Source organism: Pinus tabuliformis, chromosome 1_2 (genome assembly GCF_031772625.1).
Source record: "Pinus tabuliformis cultivar Carrire ecotype Pingquan chromosome 1_2, CPIR1, whole genome shotgun sequence".
In the NCBI taxonomy this organism is placed as follows: domain Eukaryota; kingdom Viridiplantae; phylum Streptophyta; class Pinopsida; order Pinales; family Pinaceae; genus Pinus; species Pinus tabuliformis.
The window spans coordinates 381,769,245-381,790,995 of NC_142298.1; the positions used below are offsets into that span (position 1 = coordinate 381,769,245).

Below are 21,751 nucleotides of genomic sequence, written 5' to 3' on the forward strand. Positions count from 1 at the left end.
CAAATGAATTCGAATTTCCTTGTATATATAGCCTTCCAGGGAGGTCGAATTACTTTCCTTGAGGCCGACTTGGTGTGGAGGAGACTAAATTCATTTTTTACTCAAAAATATTTTTTTTACATGATTTGAAAGCCCAAGAAGGATCTATTTTAATGTACAATGACTCAAATGACTCAGAATAAATCCTAGAAGTCCTCAATGGGGAATTTGACCTAAAATATGATGACCCAAGCATGAAACCCATGCTTTAATAAGTCATAGAAATAATAATAAAAATATTTTCTTCATTCTTTTGATAAGTACATCTCAAATACATTTATGAAGACCGAACTTAGTCACATTTTTCAACACTTGTGAGATAAAAAATTTACCCATGCAACCATATGATGACTTGACTCAATTAAATACATGCATAAATAGTAACATACCTCTCTCCTGCTTTTGGTCATCTAGGCTTCCTTTAGCAACTTCCTTTCCTTGATTGAGAGTACTCCAACCATCTTGACATGCTACATTCCTTTGTCATCATACCATCATTCTTCCAAACAATGAATCCCATACAAGGTGGAATTCTCAACGAGACACTTGCTTCTTCCAAGAGATGAACCTTCGAATGAAGATTCCAATAGAGGATCTTGATTATCCTCATCCTGCAAATGCTTCTTCCTAATGATGTATGATGAGCTCTACACTAGATGACTTTCTTCTAACCATAAGTACTACTTATATTTTTCAATGAGGTTACCAAGAGCTACTTTCTTCTATGATCACTGCTACAATCATGTAGACTTCTACTTCAGCTATCTTTCAAGCTTTTATAAGAATGTCTCGAGCTCTTGCTTTAATCGTATGTTGCTCTTGCTTTAATCGTATGCTTCTAATATGATGCCATCTTCTACTACGATGCATCTCGTCATAATGCTTCTCATCTTGACTGCCATGGTGGAAGCCTTTTCATCTTCCACTTCTCCTTGCTATGTATTGGAGAAACCCTAATAGTGAAGATCTATCCCTTTGGATTTCTTCTCATCAGGTTCTTCCAAATATTCAGTGATATGAGCCTCATTTCTTTCCTCTTGTTGTCCTTCCTGAAATTTGGACAATCTCTCTTGTAGTGCCCATATTCTTGAGAGCCATAGCATTGGATCTTTGCCATATTCTTCTTCTTTTTCTAAAGATCAAACTTCCCAAACTTTCCTTTTCTCTTAGCCATGGCAGCAAATGCTTGAACTTGTTCATTTGATCCCACATCACTTTTTTCCTTCAATCTGGTTTCTTCAATATTACATAATGACCAAAGTTCAATGAATGGTGTAGCTTCCTTATTTCCATAAATGCTTGATGTAAAGTTGCCCCATTCCTCTGGTAGTGCATTGAGTACTATGGGGGTCATTTCTTTATCAGACATTATTTCTCCAAACTCTTGTAGTTTGTCTCTTATTTCTAATACCTTCATAAAGTATGAGGCTATTCTACTAGCTTCTTGTATATTTCTTTTAATGTCTCCAACTCTAATAAATATGGTACGAGGGGATCTTTGATGGATTCTATAAGGATCCTTTGAGCCCTTGCTTCCCCTTTCATGTACTTCGCTAGACCTTGTAACAACCCATCTATAAATATAAAGAACGCAAGAATAATAGCAGGCATATAGCACATACATATGATAGCTACATATGCATGTGTCGCATACACCGTACTAGTATTATATACTAAATTAACTATAAGTGCTAAATACCATGACACTTCTTTGAATAGAGGTTCTACTCATTCATCAATATTGCTTAATGTATGGGTAAACCTTAAAAGAGGACTATATAAATTATATATTCCTGATTATTGATAAAAATTATATTAATAAATTAATAAAATAAATTTTTAAAATATATATAAGAAATTAATTAAAAGGGGCTCTAAGTATAAAGTTATAATGTTATATTGAAATATATATATATATATATAATAAAACAATATATCACATTAAACATTATACACATTATGATTTAATATATGATATATTAAATCATAATATTTATAATGTTTAATGTGATATATTAAATCATAATGTTTATAATGTTTAATGTGATATATTGGCCGTGGGGGTTTGGTCTAGTGGCAAGTGAACGATTTGTTAAGTCGTTCGTGCAGCTATGCAGGTCACAAGTTCAAACCCCAAGAATACCTGAGGGACGTTCAAGGCGGCCTAGGCGGACTCTCCTAGAGGTTATAGAGGTAGCCGATGGGATTCGACCCTGTGTAACGCAAGTACGATACCATCGTCGTTGCTGATTCCTCAAGTATAAAAAAAATAAATAAATAAAAAATAAAAATAAAAATAAAAATAAAATGTGATATATTAAATCATAATGTGATATATACGATATAATGTTTATATTAAAAGAATATTTTAATAAAAATATAATATGATTTCAAAACATAAAACATATACATTCACGACCTTAAAAGAGATAAGGGAGGAATACGTAAGGGAGGAGCGTGTCACCAGCAGGCTGAGCGGTGGGCTGCAGATGGAAGAGCAGCCACCGCCAAACAACAGGATAAAACCACGGGACAGTGATTTGGGAAGGAGGAGAAAACAGAGGGAAGAAATGTGAAGGAGGAGGAACATCATGAAATCATCCACAGGAAGAGCTTGAGTTGTTCTGAGGTTCTGGGCACAGGGGAACAGTTGGCTTCTGCTAAGAAGCTTACTGGATTGAGCAGCCAGGTTCTGCTCAGTTTGGCTAGGTGGATTCGGTCTTTTGGTAACTGTAGCAACGCAACCGGAGGCATCTTCAACCACAGGGGCACAGGTAGGTACCTCAGCAGTTTTGTTAATTGATTTTGTAAGATTTCAGGAAATTGTTTACAGGTTCATGATATAAATCCTTACTGTTTTTGCATTTTTTATGGTCTTTACATTTGGTATCAGAGCAGGTTAAACCCTTTCGACCTTACCGGCCCTACGCATTGTGTAACTCTCTGTTGAATTTTATTTCTGTTGAATTTTCTGTTTGAAACTGTTGAAACGTCACCTGATGCAGAAAATTATTTTTTCCTTGACTCTGCGTACATAAATTTATCTCCATGCCCTTTTGAAGATGCATAAACATTGTTGATAAGCATGTTTTAACTGTCTCTTTCAGCGTCTGATATTCCTTTACTTTCATTACCTGAAAGTGATTCCTGAATGAGACTCAGCTCGAGACTTGAGAATGGCTTTCCTTCTCTGTTAATTCATTACTTCTCAATGTACCTCTGCGCATTATGATGGACTAAGGAAGCAAAGTGTTTTTTTTTTCTAAACTAGTACTATCGGAGATGCCAGAATATAAATGTTTACCTAAGTTCATCACAAACTTGCCACAACCTTAGTATCTTGAGCCAAGGTCGAGTAGGCTTTAAAGCTTTTATTTCCTATGGCCAAGAAAGGAAAACATACTCTGAAAGCAAACATGAGCGAATGATTTAGTAGACAATTTATGTCGAGCACCTTTGTTCTTGAAGTGGACCGTCCTGAGTGACATTGCGCAGATGGGTTTAGTATATAAAAAAAATCATTGATTTTGCTAGCCAAGTTCCCATGCGATGTCGCTATGGAACCTTGTGTGAAAACAAGCCGAATTAGGAATATGCATAGAAATGAAAATCAGGTAGTCTATTCCTTGGAAAATCTATTAAATGAACCATGGGCAAACTTGGCTCTGATACCAAATGTAAAGACTGTAAACAGATACAAAAACAGTAAGGGATTTATATCATGAACCTGTAAACAATTTCCTGAAATCTTACAAAATCAATTAACAGAACTGCTGAGGTACCTACCTGTGCCCCTGCAGTTGAAGATGCCTCCGGCTACGCTGCTACAGTTACCAAAAGACCGAATCCACCCAGCCAAACTGAGCAGAACCTGGCTGCTCAATCCAGTAAGCTTCTTAGCAGAAGCCGACTATTCCCCCGTGCCCAGAACCTCAGAACAACTCAAGCTCTTCCTGTGGATGATTTCCGTACATGATGTTCCTCCTCCTTCACATTTCTTCCCTCTGTTTTCTCCTCCTTCCCAAATCACTGTCCCGTGGTTTTATCCTGTTGTTTGGCGGTGGCCGCTCTTCCATCTGCAGCCCACTGCTCATCCTGCTGGTGACACGCTCCTCCCTTACGTATTCCTCCCTTATCTCTTTTAAGGTCATGAATGTATATGTTTTATTTTTGAAATCATATTATATTTTTATTAAAATATTCTTTTAATATAAACATTATATCGTATATATCACATTATGATTTAATATATCACATTAAACATTATAAACATTATGATTTAATATATCACATTGTTTTATTATATATTTTTTTTAATATAACATTATAACTTTATACTTAGAGCCCCTTTTAATTAATTTCTTATATATATTTTAAAATTTTATTTTATTAATTTATTAATATAATTTTTATCAATAATTTGGAATATATAATTTATATAGTCCTCTTTTAAGATTTACCCATACATTAAGCAATATTGATGAATGAGTAGAACCTCTATTCAAAGAAGTGTCATGGTATTTAGCACTTATAGTTAATTTAGTATATAATACTAGTGCGGTGTATGCGACACATGCATATGTAGCTATCATATGTATGTACTGTATGCCTGCTATTATTCTTGTGTTCTTTATATTTATAGATGGGTCGTTACAGACCTTGAGCTTTTTCCATTGGAGGTTTAGTGATTGAACCCTCAACTTGATTAATGACTTTTTTTTCTATGAGGAGCAAATCTGTCCTCTTCTTCCATTCAAGAAAGTTTGATGACCCAACCAATTTGTTGCTTTCCGTGCAAAATGAAGTCATTTTGATAGATTCAGATGTCGACATAATGATACTTGTGAAGATACCTTTTGATGACAATATCTTCAACTTGATGCCTTCTTGATTTTGATGATGATGTTGATAGTAGAAGATGTCTTCCTTCAAAAGTGATCCTTCAAAGAGAGGGAGATCATGTCGGTTCCTTGACGATGATGACAACGCCTTCTCCTTGATGAGCTTCCCTTTCTCAAAGTCATCATTAGTCAAATTTTCCTTCCTGTAGTTGCAACTTCTTATTCGACCTCTTTTTCGACCCCTGCAATTTGACTGCGGTCACTGTAGAAACCCTAGTGTTTACACGTGTGGGAGAAAGACAAAGATTTACTCTTCTCTCTTCTTCGCTTGGATAGAAGCTTCTTCTTTTGCAACTCGTCTTGCAAGATGGCTTGACTTCAACTTGTTTTCTGCCTCCTTAGGTGACTGTAATAATTCGGCTTCTGTTGCAACAAATGAGCCCTAATCTCCTCGAACATGTGAACAAGAATAGCCCAAAACATTCCCAAAATTACTTCGATCCTTTTATCTTCTTCGACGGTGATGTGTGAGCTTCCCAGCAATGCTTCAAGTGTATAACCCTTCTTTGGATGATCTTCTAGTGCTTTGGCCCTCGAGTATCCTTTAAGCTGCCTTTCCTTGCCTTGTCACCTTCAGCTCTGATACCATGTTGAGAAATCTAGGGGGCAGCAAGTGTAGGTGATTTCTCTTACTTTGGTAATTGCTTGAGATGTATTTTTACTTTACTTGATTAACTTCTTCTTTCCTTTATTATTATTAGTGTTCTCTATCATCAAACAGCTACCAAATCATAAAGAACAATGAGACAATAGGACACAAGATATAGGCGATCAGTCAAGGCCAAAACCTCTCCAACTGAAAGGAAAACCCACCAGAATTCTTCTCTTCTTGTAGAACTTCAATTGACGAATTCCAAGACCTATGACCCTTGACCAAGACCCTCCAAGATAAGTCAATTTTCCTTCTTGAACAAGTTCCAACAACAAATTTCAATCTTCCAGCAACAACTTCAACCCCAACAACAATTTTTGCAACTTCGACCTAACAGCGTCAACGACTTCGACCGAGCAACTTCATAGCTTCGACCTACAAGCAGCTTCACAGCTTCGACCTTGAAGCAGCGTCAACCTTGTAGCTTCACAGCTTCGATGCAGCTTGCAAATTTCGTCTTACCCAGTAACTGTAGAAACCCTATCAAAAGAGAGAGAGAGAGGCCCAAAAACTTCGAACTTGTTCTTCTTCTCCTTCTTCGTCCTTTTCTAGCTTCTATCTTGAGGAGATCGAATTTGCTTGAGAGTGTGTCCAAATGAGGTCGAGCTCCTTCTTATATATAGGATTTTGAAGGGTATGAATTGCTATCTTTAGGCAAACTTGTCCCTTCATGTAGGCCAACTTGATCTTTGTGCCATGACCAGGTCTTGGAGGGTCTTTTGACTTTATTTTGACTCAATAAATTTTTCTTTACAATATGTAACATGCCCAAATGGGTCTTCAATACATGACAATGACTCAATTGACTTTATGAAAAAACTAGAAGCACTCAATGGGTGCTTGACCTATAAAATAAATTTCGTTGAGCATGGAACCCATGCCTCGAGAATAACAAGAATAAATTTATTTTTATCTTTCCATTAAACACATAAAATCATGATTACATATGTCATTATGAAGACCGAACCTAGCTACATATTTCAACAAGATGATCTCACTAGGGGCCATTCAAGAGAGAGACACAATATAAGTTCAAAGGCTTCTTTAAGGAAGCAATTCGCTCTCAATGAAAAGACCTAGAAAAGGGAGGTGCAAGACCTAGGGTTTGATGTATTTGATGATAATGGGAGTTCGAAAGGTCAAGACCAAAGACAAAAGGTTCCCTGTGATGAATTCCAACCATTACAAGGCTCATGAAACCTTAAAGAAAGTCCTCAAGTTAAGGGAGAAAAAACTAGGATTTCCCTCTTAGGGCAACACCTTGGGCAAGAGATTTTATGGAGGAAATTTGAGTGTGCCCACCAAAATGATGGTCATGTAGTCAAGACCTATCTCTTGATGTTTAGGCTCTCAAACCACCATGTTGACCACTACGTGTCAATGACCCATAGCAGTACACCCCCTTTTTTTTGCAAAAGGGATAGCGTCTAATCGACATGTCCATGCCATTCAACTATCATCATCAGCCTGATCATCATGTTATATTGTAAACCCTTTCTGCATGTGTAAAATGTAAATAATCTCTGTAGACCCGTGTCATGTATGTAATTGCCTAGGTAAACCTACTTTTCTGGTGACAATCTACATTTCGGGAGGTTTTTGGTCTCACCGATCCATTCTCGGATGGTCGGCAGAGTTTTCCTTCAGCCTTATCCCAAAGCCGGAATGGATTTTGTCACTGGGATCTTAGGCGAGTCCTAGTGTTATAGATCGAGTCTATGTAAAAGTGATTTGAGAATAATCCTAACTATTTGGTTAGGTTATTTTATTACAAATTGCTTGGTCTACTGGATTATATTTGTGTCGCAGAAATGGGTAGTCTATGAGGGTCTTTTTCAAATGGGTTTTCCCCCTTATGATGTAAAAATATGAAAATTATGATGTAAAGTGTCTTGAGGGTTGGAAAAAATAATTTATCCCCTCATAGGTTAATTAATTAAATTTTCTGGCCAAAAAATTAATTAAAATCCTAAGCCAAAAATTTAATTAATTCTAGGTCCTAGGTAAATTTAAATTCTCCGAAAGCAAAATTCGTCGGTCCTTAAAATTCAAATTTTAAAAGGTCCCGGAACTAAGGTAAATTAATTATTTTGCTAAATGTTAAGCCTTTGGTCCCTCTGGTTAAGTCAAAGTCAAAATTTTGAGGAAATTAATTCAAAATTTTAATTTTTGAATTAATTAAAATGCATTTTATTGAAAAATTTGAATTTCCTCAAGAATTTAAAATTTCGATGGATGAGATTAAAATAAATTTTGATCCTCATCAACGGTCGAAATTGCTTTGACAAGGATCACTCGAACTAGCCGTTGGAGGATTTGTCTTTAAATAGTAAGTCATTTGTCAGTCAATTCATCCGATCTTTGAATCATGTACTAGGCTCTCAAGCTCTCTTGTATACTTTTTTGAATTAATGCAAAAGTCTTTGGGGTTTCAACGTGCTATAGTGTTCCTCTTCATGAACTTATGGTAACATTGTTTTAATTTTTTCTTAATATTATGTCAAAACTATCAATCAATAGCAAATAAATTTTGATCCTCATCAACGGTCGAGATTGCTTTGACAAAGATCACTCGAACTAGCCGTTGGAGGATTTGTCTTTAAATAGTAAGTCATTTGTCAGTCAATTCATCCGATCTTTAAATCATGTACTAGGCTCTCAAGCTCTCTTGTATACTTTTTTGAATTAATGCAGAAGTCTTTGGGGTTTCAACGTGCTATAGTGTTCCTCTTCATGAATTTATGGTAACATTGTTTTAATTTTTTCTTAATATTATGTCAAAACTATCAATCAATAGCTCTCTTAGAATAATCTGAATACAGGTATCTTATTCAGTTTGTTGGATCTAGGGTAACATTTTTAATTTTGATTGAAGTAGCAAGTACCTCTTTTTCTTCATAATTTTATTGTTGTTCTATTTCTCTACTTGATTTGATGGTCGATCTAGTGTTTGGAGAAGATGTCTCAAGGTCTCATTGAACGTTTGGGGATAGTCCTCGGTTGGACCAGCCAACTCTCAACACATATTTTCTTAAGAGCCTACTTCATATAAGCCTCAGCATTTATCTAACGATAATCTTTTTTTCTGCAGGGTGTTTTTGGGCTAGTACCTCTCTAAAATTTCAAAATCTTTTAAATATTTTGTGGAAATTTTGATAGAACTTGCTATTAAGAGCCTTAAATTATCAGATCTGGGAGTGGAGTTGGAGTCATACTCCTCAGATCTGATAGATCTGTAAATTATTTGTATAGATGTATAAATTATTTGTATAGATTTGTTATTTACTCGTATAGATCTGAAATTTTGTAACATAATTTTGAATTTTAACACTTGGGTTTTTGGGATTTTCTCTATTTTTGTACATATAGTGTATTGGGTTTTTCTCTTTTCACTTGTGCAGGAATAGATCTGAGAAATCAGCCAAGAAAATCTTCAGATCTGAGCTAGATCTAGACCCTGGAGGGAAAGATCTGGGCTCAAAGATTGTTTGCAAGCATAGATCTGAAATTTTATCCAAAGAGATCTTCAGATCTGGGCCAGATCTAGACCCTAGAGGGCAAGATCTGGACTCAGAAATTTGTTTGCAGGGCCAACCATTAAAGATTTTGCAATAAATCTAAAGATCTGAAGCAAAATAATTTTTCAGAACAAGGGTTTCAAGTTTTGGGGCTCTTAAGCCCAGATCCGTCTTCTCATAGCCCAAAGCTAGTTCTATTGGCCCTGTGCTAGCTCTCATGGGCCGTAGACTCCCCTTGCTCCACTTCTGATTTGAATATTTAATTTTTTGAAGCTAATCATTGGTGGATTTTGTAGAAAATTTGGTAAAAATTTGTGTTTCAGGTATTGAATTTTTTTTTGGCAACTTGGGCAAGTGATCTTCAAGGCCTAGGGCCTAAGTGTTTGATCTCTAAACCATCTTTTTCCTCACTATTTGCTATAGCAGTCATATACATTTCTAGTAGTGGTGAAAAACACATCTAAGTGGTTTGAAATTAACTAAAAAAATTGCTAAATACATTAATAAGTCATTTATGTTTGATGTGTATCGAAAATTTGGCTTAGATCTACATTTTGGGTGACTGTTATATCTGAATAATTCTGTTTCTGAAGTCTGAAATACAACAGTGGCAAAATTTCATGTAGGTTAGCCTAAAATCAATTCCTAAGTTGTTTAATACATTAAGGAATTAATTTCTTGAGTTGGGCATTCATCATTAGGCTTATTTCATGTTTTAATTGTTGGTTGTAATAAGTATATCAGATCTGATATAATTCTGGAAATCACATCATAACAGGCTGAAATTTTTTGATAATTCATGTGGGCAAGTTTGGAAAAATTTCGGTAAATTTTTAGCATAAAGATATCATTGATAACTTACTGTTTTCATTGTCATATTGTTGTTGTCATAAAGATTTTCTTATTGCTGTCCTAAAAACTAATTTCTGAAAATTAAGTACTCTGCCATGGAATTATGATAAAATGCATATCTTTTGTTTCATAAACTAAGTATTTTTCGAGCATATGTTATTAATTTGTGAAGATGTTTTTGTTTTCTTTGAGCTATAATTGCATTTGAAGGAATCTAGAAGATTTGAAATAAGCTTGTGGTCTAATTCTGATATTTCTAAGAAGTTTATCTTTCAATCTTTGTCTAGTGAAGTGAACATTCATTTTGACAATTAAGGGCTTTGATATATAACCCTGAATCAGATTGTAGCATAAGCATTTTTCATCCGTGAATCTAATTTCATCTCATTTTCTAATCATCTCGTGCGTTTGCATATTAAGTTAGTTTTGCATAACTAAAATTTATTTCCAAGCATAAGGTTGGTCGATAGAGGATTAGGTACCCATCAATCTTTGCTTGAGAAGCTTGTTTTTAACAGTACTTAAAATGGTGACCTTGCAATCGTCAAAACCATAGCTCTTTGCAGTGCCGGAGGCACCGGGTATGTTAGATTTTCAGGAGAGGTATCGTTAATCACACCTTATTGTGCTTCGCCTTATCTTCTCTCTGCCAATTACTACGAAATCAGGCTCAACATAGAAAGGATTGAAGGATTCACATTTAAATAGGCATTTAACTAAAATTAACCAAGATTCTTGCATCTCACATTAGTTTTAGGATCTGCATTTCATATAAGATAGTCATTCATCTAAGCAGTAATTGCTAATCGATTACTTGGTCTTAATTTCCCTAGCAAGATTGTTGACTCCATAAGGCACTGGTATCAATCGTTTAAAATATAATCAAATCCTATAAGTCTTGCTAAATCTTAATCAAGTACTTGATCGCTTCACTATGTCTCCCGAACTGGTTGGTTCCCAACTAGTTCTTCTTCATTCCATTTTTCCATAGGGTCTAACCCCCCTTATCTTGTTGTAGGGAGACAGCTTAAACGGAGAGATTTGGGATCAGGGTGACAACCCCCGATCTGAGCGTTGTTGTGCTACCTAGACACTTTGTGCGACAATACACCAAAAACCCTCCTCCGTAGAATTTCGCTCTAAGCCCTAGATTCTCCTTCCTAGCCTTAAAAGAACCGAATTTGAGAGAAATTTATAGTGGAAATTTCAAGATGATCACCAAGTGATAGGACTAGTTCCTTGCTCTATGCACATATGGAGTCTATGATGCTTCAGATAAGCCTAATTTCCCTCTAAGGAGGCTAACATTTGATTCACTAGCTATCAAAATTCCAACAATTACCTACTTAATGGAATAATGGATTTTGATGGAAAATAACAAGTACTCCACTAGGAACATTCATTACATGCTATAATGAGTAATGCATACAACATTCATCTAGGTATTCTTCAACAAATTGAGCTTCAACAAATTAGGGCACAAAATTTTGACCTAGAATCAATAGTTGCATGCATTAGACATTAAAGAAAAAGATATTACTGCCCAAAGCTCTAGGAAATGAGAGCATGCTTTGAATAATGTGTAGCAGTGGTTACTCCCTTAGAGTTGGGGAAGTTCATCGCCCACTTGGGGTTGGGACATGCAAGGATTCCTTTCCATGATGTGGTAGAGAAACATTGGCCCAAAGAACTGGGTGATGGGCATAATGATAAGGGGTAGAGCTCATGCTTCGCTTTTGCCCACGTGCTAATGTTCCCAGCCATATTTTGCATTTCATAATTTTCTTTCTTTGGTTTCTTGCTTGTGGCTATGAATGTTCTTTCCTTTTCTTTTAGCTGCATCAACCTCCTGTGGCAAAGTTTCCAAGCCCGACCCATATATGCGAAAAAAGGGGAGTGGATGTGCTAAATCCCAGTGGACTCGTGGTCATATGGACCCGGAGATGGGAGGTAGAAAAAGGGCTCATAATGTACGGAAGGGAAGTAACAAGTATGGAAAAGGGATAGATGGGGCACGCTATCTCAATCAGAGTTTCCTAAGTAATGCCCTTCCTAAAGCCAAGGGCCATTAGGGGAGGTCCCACTAGACTAGGATTGAAGATTAACCCCCCATTTAAGGTGAGGGAACAAAACCATAGTCAAAACCCTTCCTTCTTCCAAGTCACCCCATAATCCATGCCAAATGCCCAAATGAAAAACAAGCATAAGCACCTGATTGCATAATGAATAAAGTACCTTTTGGGTCGGATTGCCCACCTTCCAACATGTGCTCTTGACAAATGGGCGAGGAAACATACAACTGATGTGGGTGGAAGAAATAAGAATGGCACATCACATCGGCTACTCGATGGTTGTTAAGAGCTACTAGTTGTCGGCTGGAAGAGATGACCAAAAGGAACTCTCCTATGGTGTAACCTACTTTTGGTGGGTAACAATTGGCTCCAACTAGGACATGAGTTCACCGTAGAGGACATGATACATGTGCTCGAATGAGGAGTTCATGAGAACTCGGGCAACCTCTTGGGACCGCAAACTTGTAACCTGTACATCACAATACAACTGTTTGGGAGCATGTGCATTGGGCGTACTTTAATCACCAATGTTTTTCATAGAAGAAATACTCCATACATAAAAGTAAATATATACTAAATGTAAGTCTAATCTACATGCAATCTAATTTAGCATGAGAACATGATACGATGATACTAGCTATGAAAAAGGAACATGCAATACACCTACACTACCATGCATGTTAACACATTATGCAAGAGCTAAGCATAGTCATATAGCCAATGTAACCAACATATCATTAGATCAATATAAAAACACTTGCCCTTATGAACCATCATGAGGCAGAGCATCTAAATATCACATTATCCATTGCAAGGTTTGCCTGACAAATGGTAAGGGTGAGAGGTGGAACATATGAGGACCATGTATCAAGGATCATGGATGAGGAGGGAAAAGAGGAATCCAATTTGTGCCACCTTTCTTGCAACGAGAATTAACCGATCAAGCTCATAAACTTTTGATGAAGAGCAAGCTCGGACATCTCCCCCTTACGACATGAAAAGATAGATGGCTCATACATATCCACAATCACATCATCTTGATTATCAACGAAAGAACAAGGTGTCGTACAATCATCATATCTTTCGAAGAACCACAACCCCCTGTGAAGGCATTGGGGAGGCTCCTCCATTTCATGGCTCCCAAGAGATTCAATAAGAGGGGCATGAAGCTCCTCTTGGCTACTAATGACAACATGATCATTAGATTGAGGATCATTATCATGAAGCATATAAAATAAGCCCTTCTAATGTGCCATTTCTTTGTTCATTTCGGGTAGCATCAGATGTGCTCTAGGCCTCAAATTTTGCAGGGAGGCTTGGGCACATGCATTCCAAAGAACTCAGAATCCGTTTTGGGAAATTCCACCTGGAGACGATTTTATTAAAATAATTAATATTTTTAATGGAGTTCCTAAGTCTAAACTTAGGAAAATTAAATATTAATGGGTATTAATCTAATTGCGGGTGAATCTTCTAGATAAAGATGGAGATCAAGTCAAAATGATCTGAGCCTTTGATTAGGAGTTAATCTAGGCCGTTGGTTGTCCAACAGGAAGATATAAGAAGGGTCTTGAGGGTCATTTGGAAAATACATAGAGAGATCAAGAGATCGAATTTCTGAAGTGAGAAGTTGTCAGGAGGAAATTCTGATCGAAGAGATCTTTTGCAGTAGAAGGGCAGGGACAATGATCAGGAGGAAGATTTCCAGATCCGGAGAGGCAATAGCAAGAGGCTGAGTTATTCCCAGTGCAGGAACTCGCAAGTGCAAGAACGCACGAGTGCAAGAACACACGAGTGTAGGAACGCGCAAGTTCAGGAACCCGTCAGTGCAGAACACACGAGTGCAAGAACACAAGTGCAGGCAACATGAGTGTCGTGGTTGCTTAGGGAATATCTCTGCCAGATTTTCTTGCCGTTTGGACTTCCAGTTGGGCATCCATAGATGTACTCAGATTTCACTACTGCATAATAAAATAAAACCCTCACTGCTGCACCGGTTTTCCCAAGTTGGGTTTTTCCGGGGACATTTGTACAAAAATAACAGTGTCCTATGTGTTTGTAATTCCTTGCTCAGTTTCTATGTTTCAAAATCATATCTAATTTGGTGTAGGCTACTTCAATAATTTACTTCAATGTTTCAAGAAGAAATCTGAAATAAGGTTGTAATGTAATTTACGATCTAGGTGAAGTAGACTTGGTTGCATTAGGATTCCTGAGATTGTTAGATCTAAGAATTTTCACATGGTATCAGAGGTGTTGATGTGAAACAAGAAGAGCAGATCTAGCACTAAAGCAAGGGCCAACTTTCTACAGCAACCAGCAATTTGAATCCCCTGAGGGATTGAGCAGTTCTATCCAAGAGGGCTATATTTTCGTGGGTGTCTCTCTCTGAGTGAGCTGAAAGAGGGGTAAGACTGCCGAATCAAGAACTTGCCAAGGCAGAGGGAACCACACATAGCATCAGCGCAGAGCTAGAGGGACGTAATTTTCTACAAGCTGAGTGCTGGGCAGAAAAGTCGTCAGAAGAAGGAAGCAGATCGCATAGCGAGGGAATACTTCCTCAATGATTTCTTGGCGAGGAAATTAGTATTTCTCATTTGCTGAGCAGCAGAGGAGAAGCAGACTTACCAGCTCCATCAAGGAGTGCGTAAGCCAACCTAGAAGCTACAGTAAGGAGAAAGAGGGAGTTGTTTGACAGTTTTCGAAGGATATGGCAACCAGTGGCTTGAGGGATCAGGACAGGTTGGACGAAGCTTCCAACTACGTCATCTGGAAGGCTAGAATGTCCTTCCTTCTAGATGAGCATGCCCTCAAGATGTATGTTGATAGTGTTGTAGTTGTCCCTGCGAATGCAGATCCGCTTAATTAGAGAGCTAAAATGGCAAAGGCCAAGAGGATGATCCTGGATGGAGTCAAGGATTACGTGGTATTGCACGTTGCTAGCAGAGCAACTGCTAAGGAGATTTGGGATGCTTTGGCCACATTGTATCAGGGATCTTCTGAGCAGCGGAAGATGTACTTGGAACAAAAGTTGAGATTTGCGCAGATGCAAAAGGGAGAACGTGTGGATCCATTCCTCACGAAGCTAAAGGAGACCCGTGATGAGTTGTCGACTGCAGGGCATACACCTCAGGATTCGAAGTTAGTGAGACTGGCCCTAAATTCTATCTCGGATGAGTGGCAAGTCTTTGTCCAGAGTATCCTAGGCAGAGCAACATTGCCTAATTGGGATGAGATGTGGGCAGCTCTAAAACAAGAAGCGCTGAGGAGAGACCTGGTCAAGGTCAAACTTGACAGAAGCAGTAGTAGCAGTGGGTCAAAGCCCAAAGTAGAGGAGGATAATGCAGCCCTTGCATCAAAGGGGCAGCAGGGGCAAGAGAGACGAAAGAAGGATGTATCCAAGGTGAAGTGTTTCAGATGTGGCAAGATGGGCCACTATGCATCCCAATGTCCTTTGAAGAAAAAGGACAAGGATGAGAAGCACGATACTAAGGTTGCAGCCGTGAAGATCGAAGATGAGGAGTTCGCCATGACAGCCAAGATACCTCCAGGAGGGAGGTGGGTTGAATTGGATTTGTAGTTCGAAAGAGCTACAGATGGGCAGGATCCTTGAGGAGTCCAGCTCTTGGATCAATACCTTGCTAAGGGAGCCCAGTTTTGTGGTAGCAGGATGGACTAGTCTCGGATGGTGCCGAGGAGTGTCGAGGAGACAGTTGCAATGCCTAGGAGCGCCAGAGTCTAAGCAACGCAAAGCAGAGTTGGCAACAATGCAGATGGCACAAAGCAGAGATCAGCTGCAGTGCAATATATTTAGAGGGTCGGCGCAGAGACTAGCAGCAGTCAGTTCCAGCATTCACGTGGTATCATACTGAACACAGTTAGTTCAATAATTTGGATGTTTTTCAGTTGCTTCTCTCAACGACTGAGTTGCAGTACAGATGCAGTGTTAGCAGTGGCAGTGCTAGTAACATAGCAGATGCAACGTTTGAGAGGAAGTTGTAGTACAGATGTAGCATTGGCAGTGGCAGTGGCAAAGGCAGCAGTACCGTAGCAACAGCAGCGCGGTAGTAGCAGTAGCACAATAGTTGGTAGACAGCTTGCCAGACATCAGCAGCACAGAGGACAATGCTTCAGAGTCAAAGCAGTATGCAGCAGCAGTATATTGCTAGAGCACATTCCTCACTAAGAGGGAGTGTTGATTTGGGGTAGCATCGGATGTGCTCTAGGCCTCAAATTTTGCAGGGAGGCTTGGGCACATGCATTCCAAAGAACCCAGAAACCGTTTTGGGAAATTCCACCCAGAGACGATTTTATTAAAATAATTAATATTTTTAATGGAGTTCCTAAGTCTAAACTTAGGAAAATTAAAATATTAATGGGTATTAATCTAATTGTGGGTGAATCTTCTAGATAAAGACGGAGATCAAGTCAAAATGATCTGAGCCTTTGATTAGGAGTTAATCTAGGCCATTGGTTGTCCAACAGGAAGATATAAGAAGGGGCTTGAGGGTCATTTGGAAAATACATCGAGAGATCAAGAGATCGAATTTCTGAAGTGAGAAGTTCTCAGGAGGAAATTCTGATCGAAGAGATCTTTTGCAGTAGAGGGGTAGGGACAGTGATTCGGAGGAATATTTCCAGATCCGAAGAGGCAGTAGCAAGAGGCTGAGTTATTCCCAGTGCAGGAACGCGCGAGTGCAAGAACGCGCGAGCGCAAGAACGCGCAAATGCAGGAACGTGCGAGTGTAGGAATGCAAGTGCAGGAACGCAAGTGTCGTGGTTGCTTAGGGAATATCTATGCCAGATTTTCTTGCTGTTTGGATTTCCAGTTGGGCATCCATAGATGTACTCAGATTTCACTGCTGCATAATAAAATAAAACCCTCACTATTGCACCGGTTTTCCCAAGTTGGGTTTTTCCAGTTTTTCAAGGGACATTTGTCCAAAAATAACAGTGTCCTATGTATTTGAATTTCCTTGCTCAATTTCTATGTTTCAGAATCATATTTAATTTGGTGTAGGTTGCTTCAGTAATTTACTTCAATGTTTCAAGAAGAAATCTGAAATAAGTTTGTAATGTAATTTACAATCTAGGTGAAGTAGATTCAGTTGGTTGCATTAGGATTCCTGAGATTGTTAGATCTAGGAATTTTCACATTCTTGTCGTGCAAATTTTCATAAGATACAGATATGGAGTCAGCAGGGTGAACTTGAATTGCCTTGAAAGATGTTTGCTTCACTCTACAAGCATTGACTTTGAGGCTTAATGAAGAAATAGGTCTTCGTTCTTCCAATGAAGTCGCCAAATAATGATCTATATTATCGTGTGGGGATAAGACACATGCTTCGTGTCCCTGGCAACGATGCCAAAATGTTACCACAAAATCTAGCAGGCCTTGGAGAGGGAAACCCTACAAGACAAAAGCTAGACAAAGTGCTAACAAAGGGGCAGAGGCACAATGTCACCTCAGCCAAAACACCCTGCTCTTTACAGGCTTTCACCAATGGGAGTCCCAATAAGAGAGGAAGAGATCAATTCTAAAATAGCTAGTCTGTAGATAAGGTATAGATGATCTCACTATGGCTCATTTAAGAGAAAGACACAATATAATTTCAAAGGCTTCCATAAGGAAGCAATTTACTCTCAATGAAAACACCTAGAAAAGGTAGGTGCAAGACCTAGGGTTTGATGTATTTGACGATAATGGAAGTTCCAAAGGTCAAGACTAAAGAGAAAAGGTTCCTTGTGATGGATTCCAACAATTACAAGGCTCATGAAACCTTCAAGAAAGTCCTCAAGTTGAGGGAGAAGAAACTAGGGTTTCCCTCTTAGGGAAACACCTGGGGCAAGAGATTTTATGGATGAAATTTGAGTAGATGCCCACCAAATTGATAGGTCATGTAGTCAAGACCTACCACTTGATGTTTAGCCTCTCAAACCACTAAAAACCCTCCTCCCTAAAATTTCACTCTAAGCCCTAAATTCTCCCTCTTGGCCTTAAAAGGACCAAATTTAAGGAGAGAAATTTATGGAGGAAATTTCAAGATGATCACCAAGTGATAGGACTAGTGCCTTGTCCTATGGGTATATGGAGTTTAGGATGCTTAAGATAAGCCTAATTTTCATCTAAGGAGGCCAAAATTTGATGCCCTAGCTATCAAAATTCCAATAGTTACCTACTTAATGGAATAATGGATTTTGATGGAAAATAACAAGAAGTACTCCATGAGGAACATTCATTACATGTCATAATGAGTAATGCATACAACATCCATCTAGATATTCTTCAACAAATTAGGGCACAAAAATTTAACCTAGAATCAATAGTTCCATGCATTAGACATTAAAGAAAAAGATATACAACCATAGATTCCACTTACAAGATAACATGCAATACATCCTTCTATTAGACCAAGAAATTGCTCCAAAGAATGTCAAAATGAGCTTCCAAATATCAAAGTGCATCTTATGATCTCCAATTCACCCACAAGAAGCAAGTGTGAGTTCTTTAAGAAGTTCGAATTCACAAAGTTGATGATGAGAGAGATCAAATGAGATCTCTCTAATATATATGTGTCCAATGATGTATAATTTTAGCCTATTAGCCCCTCAACTAATAAAATAATGGGCAAATACTAGGTAAGGTCACAAGTCGACCTTATAGCCAATGTGAAAACATAATAATTAACCCATAGGAGGGCTGAAATGCTGACATCATGCATGTGTAGGCCTCCTTTAGGCAAGCGTTGGGCTCCTCTAGTGCCAAAATGAGTGTAGAGGGCTCCAAAAATCAAGGTCTAGGGGTTGGCCCCTAGACTTCCATGCAAATCATCTTGTGGACCCCAATTTTGGGTTTGGGGCACAAAAGTTGGTCTCATGGGTCTCCTGGTGGTGAAATAGCCTGGTTCTGCTCCAACATTGAGGGCTCTGAGGATGGTGCTAGCCCTCCCATGTCTCAAGGGGTGAGACAAACCTCATCTAGGCCTCGGATCAGCTGCCAAACCATGTGATCACTGCTAAGCCGACTAGGGCATGTTGGTCCAAGTGCATCATCTCGTGAATAATATGGGGCAAAGTGCAAGCTTGTTGAGGTGTTGAGGGTGCCCATGGATATGAATGATGCTCTACAAGTGACAGGAGTCCCATGGCTCTCAATGCTTCACCTGTAGGGTGTAATATGCTCCTCTAGTGAACTTGGGCCCCAATTAAGTTGCCTAGACCATGATGACAACCTCCTACCAATCACACACAATATCCAGTGCTGCATCTTCACCATCAGGTATAATAATTATTAGTGCGTCTAAGTGGACCAAGCTCATTAATCAAGGGAAAAATGACACTTATACAAGGCTTCCCTTCTAAATTTGGGGCTTTGATCACGTAATAGTGTTACCTCCCTAGGTAGGAGTGGCTAATGGATGACCCTATTAGGTGTTCCCAGTCCCTGAGGGGAAAGACAGGCCCTTAGTACATCCCTCAATCAATGGGTGTCATGTGACTAATGATGGAACATAGGGGAAAAGTGGTCTCAGGGCCAAATGCAATGGTCAAAGGGGGAGCAATGATGACTAATTCCACATAATGGGTGTACATATGTGAGGAGGAAGCAATCGTGGATGCATGAGTTACCCCATCCTTTGTTTTTCCACCCCTCTTATTGCCTTTTTCATTTTCTCGATTTTTATTTTTATCACTGCCTGAAGCTCTAGGAAATGAGAGCATGCTTTGAATGATGTGTAGCAATGGTTACCCCCCTAGTGGTGGGGAAATTCATCGCCCACTAGGGGTTGAGACATGCAAGGGTTCCTTTCCATGATGTGATAGTGCAACATTGGCCCCAAGAACCAGGTAATGGCCATAAATATAAGGGGTAGAGTTCATGCTTGGCTTTTCCCACATGCTAATGTTAATTTCCAGGCCATCTTTTGCATTTTATAATTTTTTGTCTGTGTTTTCTTGCTTGTGGCCATGATATGCTCTTTCCTTTTCTTTTAGTTGCATCAACCTCTCGGGGTAAAGTTTCCAGGCCCGCCCCAGATATGCGGAAAAAGGCGATGGGATGTGCTAAACCCCAGTGGACCCATTGTGACGTGGACCCGGAGATGGAAGGTGGAATAAGGGCTCGTAATGTACAGAGGGGAAGTGAGAAGTATGGAAAAGGGATAGATGGAACACGCTATCTCAATCAGGGCTTCCCAAGAAGTTCCCTTCTTGAAGCCACGGGCCATTTGGGGAGGTCCCACTAGACTAGGATTGAAGATTAACCCCCATTTAAGGTGAGGGAACAAAACCACGGTCAAAACCCTTCCTTCTTCCAAGTCATCTCATAATCCATTCCAACTGCCCAAAGGAAAAACAAGCATAGGCACCTGATTGTATAATGAATAAAGTACCTTTTAGGTCGGATTGCCCACCTTCCAACATGTGCTCTTAACAAATGGGCGAGGAAACATACAATTGCTGCAGGTGGCAGAGATGAGAATGGCACATCACATTGGCTACTCAGTGGCTGTCAGGGGCTGTTGGCTGCCAGCTGGAAGAGGTGACCAAAAAAAATTCTCCTTTGGAGTCACCCACTTTTGGTAGGTAACAAACCTTCAAGATGAAGTTCATAGGGATTAGATCCAAGAAACCTCTAGTGTGAGGTGAAATTTCCGAATTTGCAATAAAAGTCTTAAAACATAAATTTCTACATTTTGAACCCAGGTCTCTGCATTAATACAAATCTGATCACCTCGTTCCTTGCTGCTAGGCCACATATTTTTATTCAAATACATTAGGAAATGGTTTTATTTCTATGCTTTAGCTACACTAACCCATTACTGACTGAGGGTCCTGAGAGTTCTGCTCTACCTCCCAACTAGCAAGTAGTTTTTCATAGAAGTCAAAGACAAGGAGATGTGTTACATATCATTTCCTATGCCCATTGCTACACCTCCATTCATGCATCCTTAGTAGAAAGTTCCATCCTCATTTACAGGAAACTAAAGCTGCGCCTCTAGACTTAACATTTTCTTCCCCAAAGTAATTCCCATTCAGTCCTTCCTAGCAGGTAAATTTCAGGGCACTTAAGTAGCTGCTGTAATCTGAATCTTTGGCTACTGATTAGCACAGAATCTAAAACTGCAAAGAATCTATTGACTGCAATTACCTGGCCTACTTGAATAATGCCACACAACGTAAAAGGTTGAAAGAAACTTGTAAGCACCTGGGCAGCATTGTTAAAAGCTGGCATAGGATTCCCATTGTTATATGTTACTTTGATAAGTTCTTCAAGTGTAAATCCTTCTAATTCATTGCCCTCAATTTGCTTGTTTAAGTTATCCACATAGCCTTGATGGTGTTTTCCCCAATGAAATTCCAGAGATCGACGAGTCATAAATGGCTCTAATGCATCCTGACAAAATACATAATAAGCACATTAAGCAGATAGTTGTTGGATATGTTATGAAAACTTTATTCATAAAATCCTAATTCAAAGAGGAACCTGACAGTCCAAACTGCCATTTAATACAAATGAGCAAGGTACTTAAAATGAACTGTTGAACATTCAATGGAAAATTGAACTATATGCATGGAGCTCTATAGATACATACAAGTTTATATGGTGGTTCCTTCAAGCCAAATAGTGCAACTGTTAATGGAGCCATCCGAGACTTCAGCATTGCCCCTCTCTGGAATGTAAAAATATCACTCAGAGCACAGACTAAGAAAGAA

General features: G+C 38.8%; 1 protein-coding gene across 2 annotated transcripts in view; it reads right to left on the reverse strand.

Annotated features, from left to right (window-relative positions):
• Positions 1-21,751, reverse strand: part of LOC149205966 (superoxide dismutase [Fe], chloroplastic-like) — a 196,246-nt gene that overhangs the window by 95,144 nt on the left and 79,351 nt on the right. For both annotated transcript variants that reach the window (XM_089395240.1, XM_089395239.1), the window contains exons 2-3: positions 21,631-21,708; positions 21,243-21,431 (exon numbers count right to left, since the gene is read on the reverse strand). In XM_089395240.1, the coding sequence (XP_089251366.1) occupies positions 21,243-21,431; positions 21,631-21,708 (267 nt within the window). The remainder of the gene's footprint in view (positions 1-21,242; positions 21,432-21,630; positions 21,709-21,751) is intronic.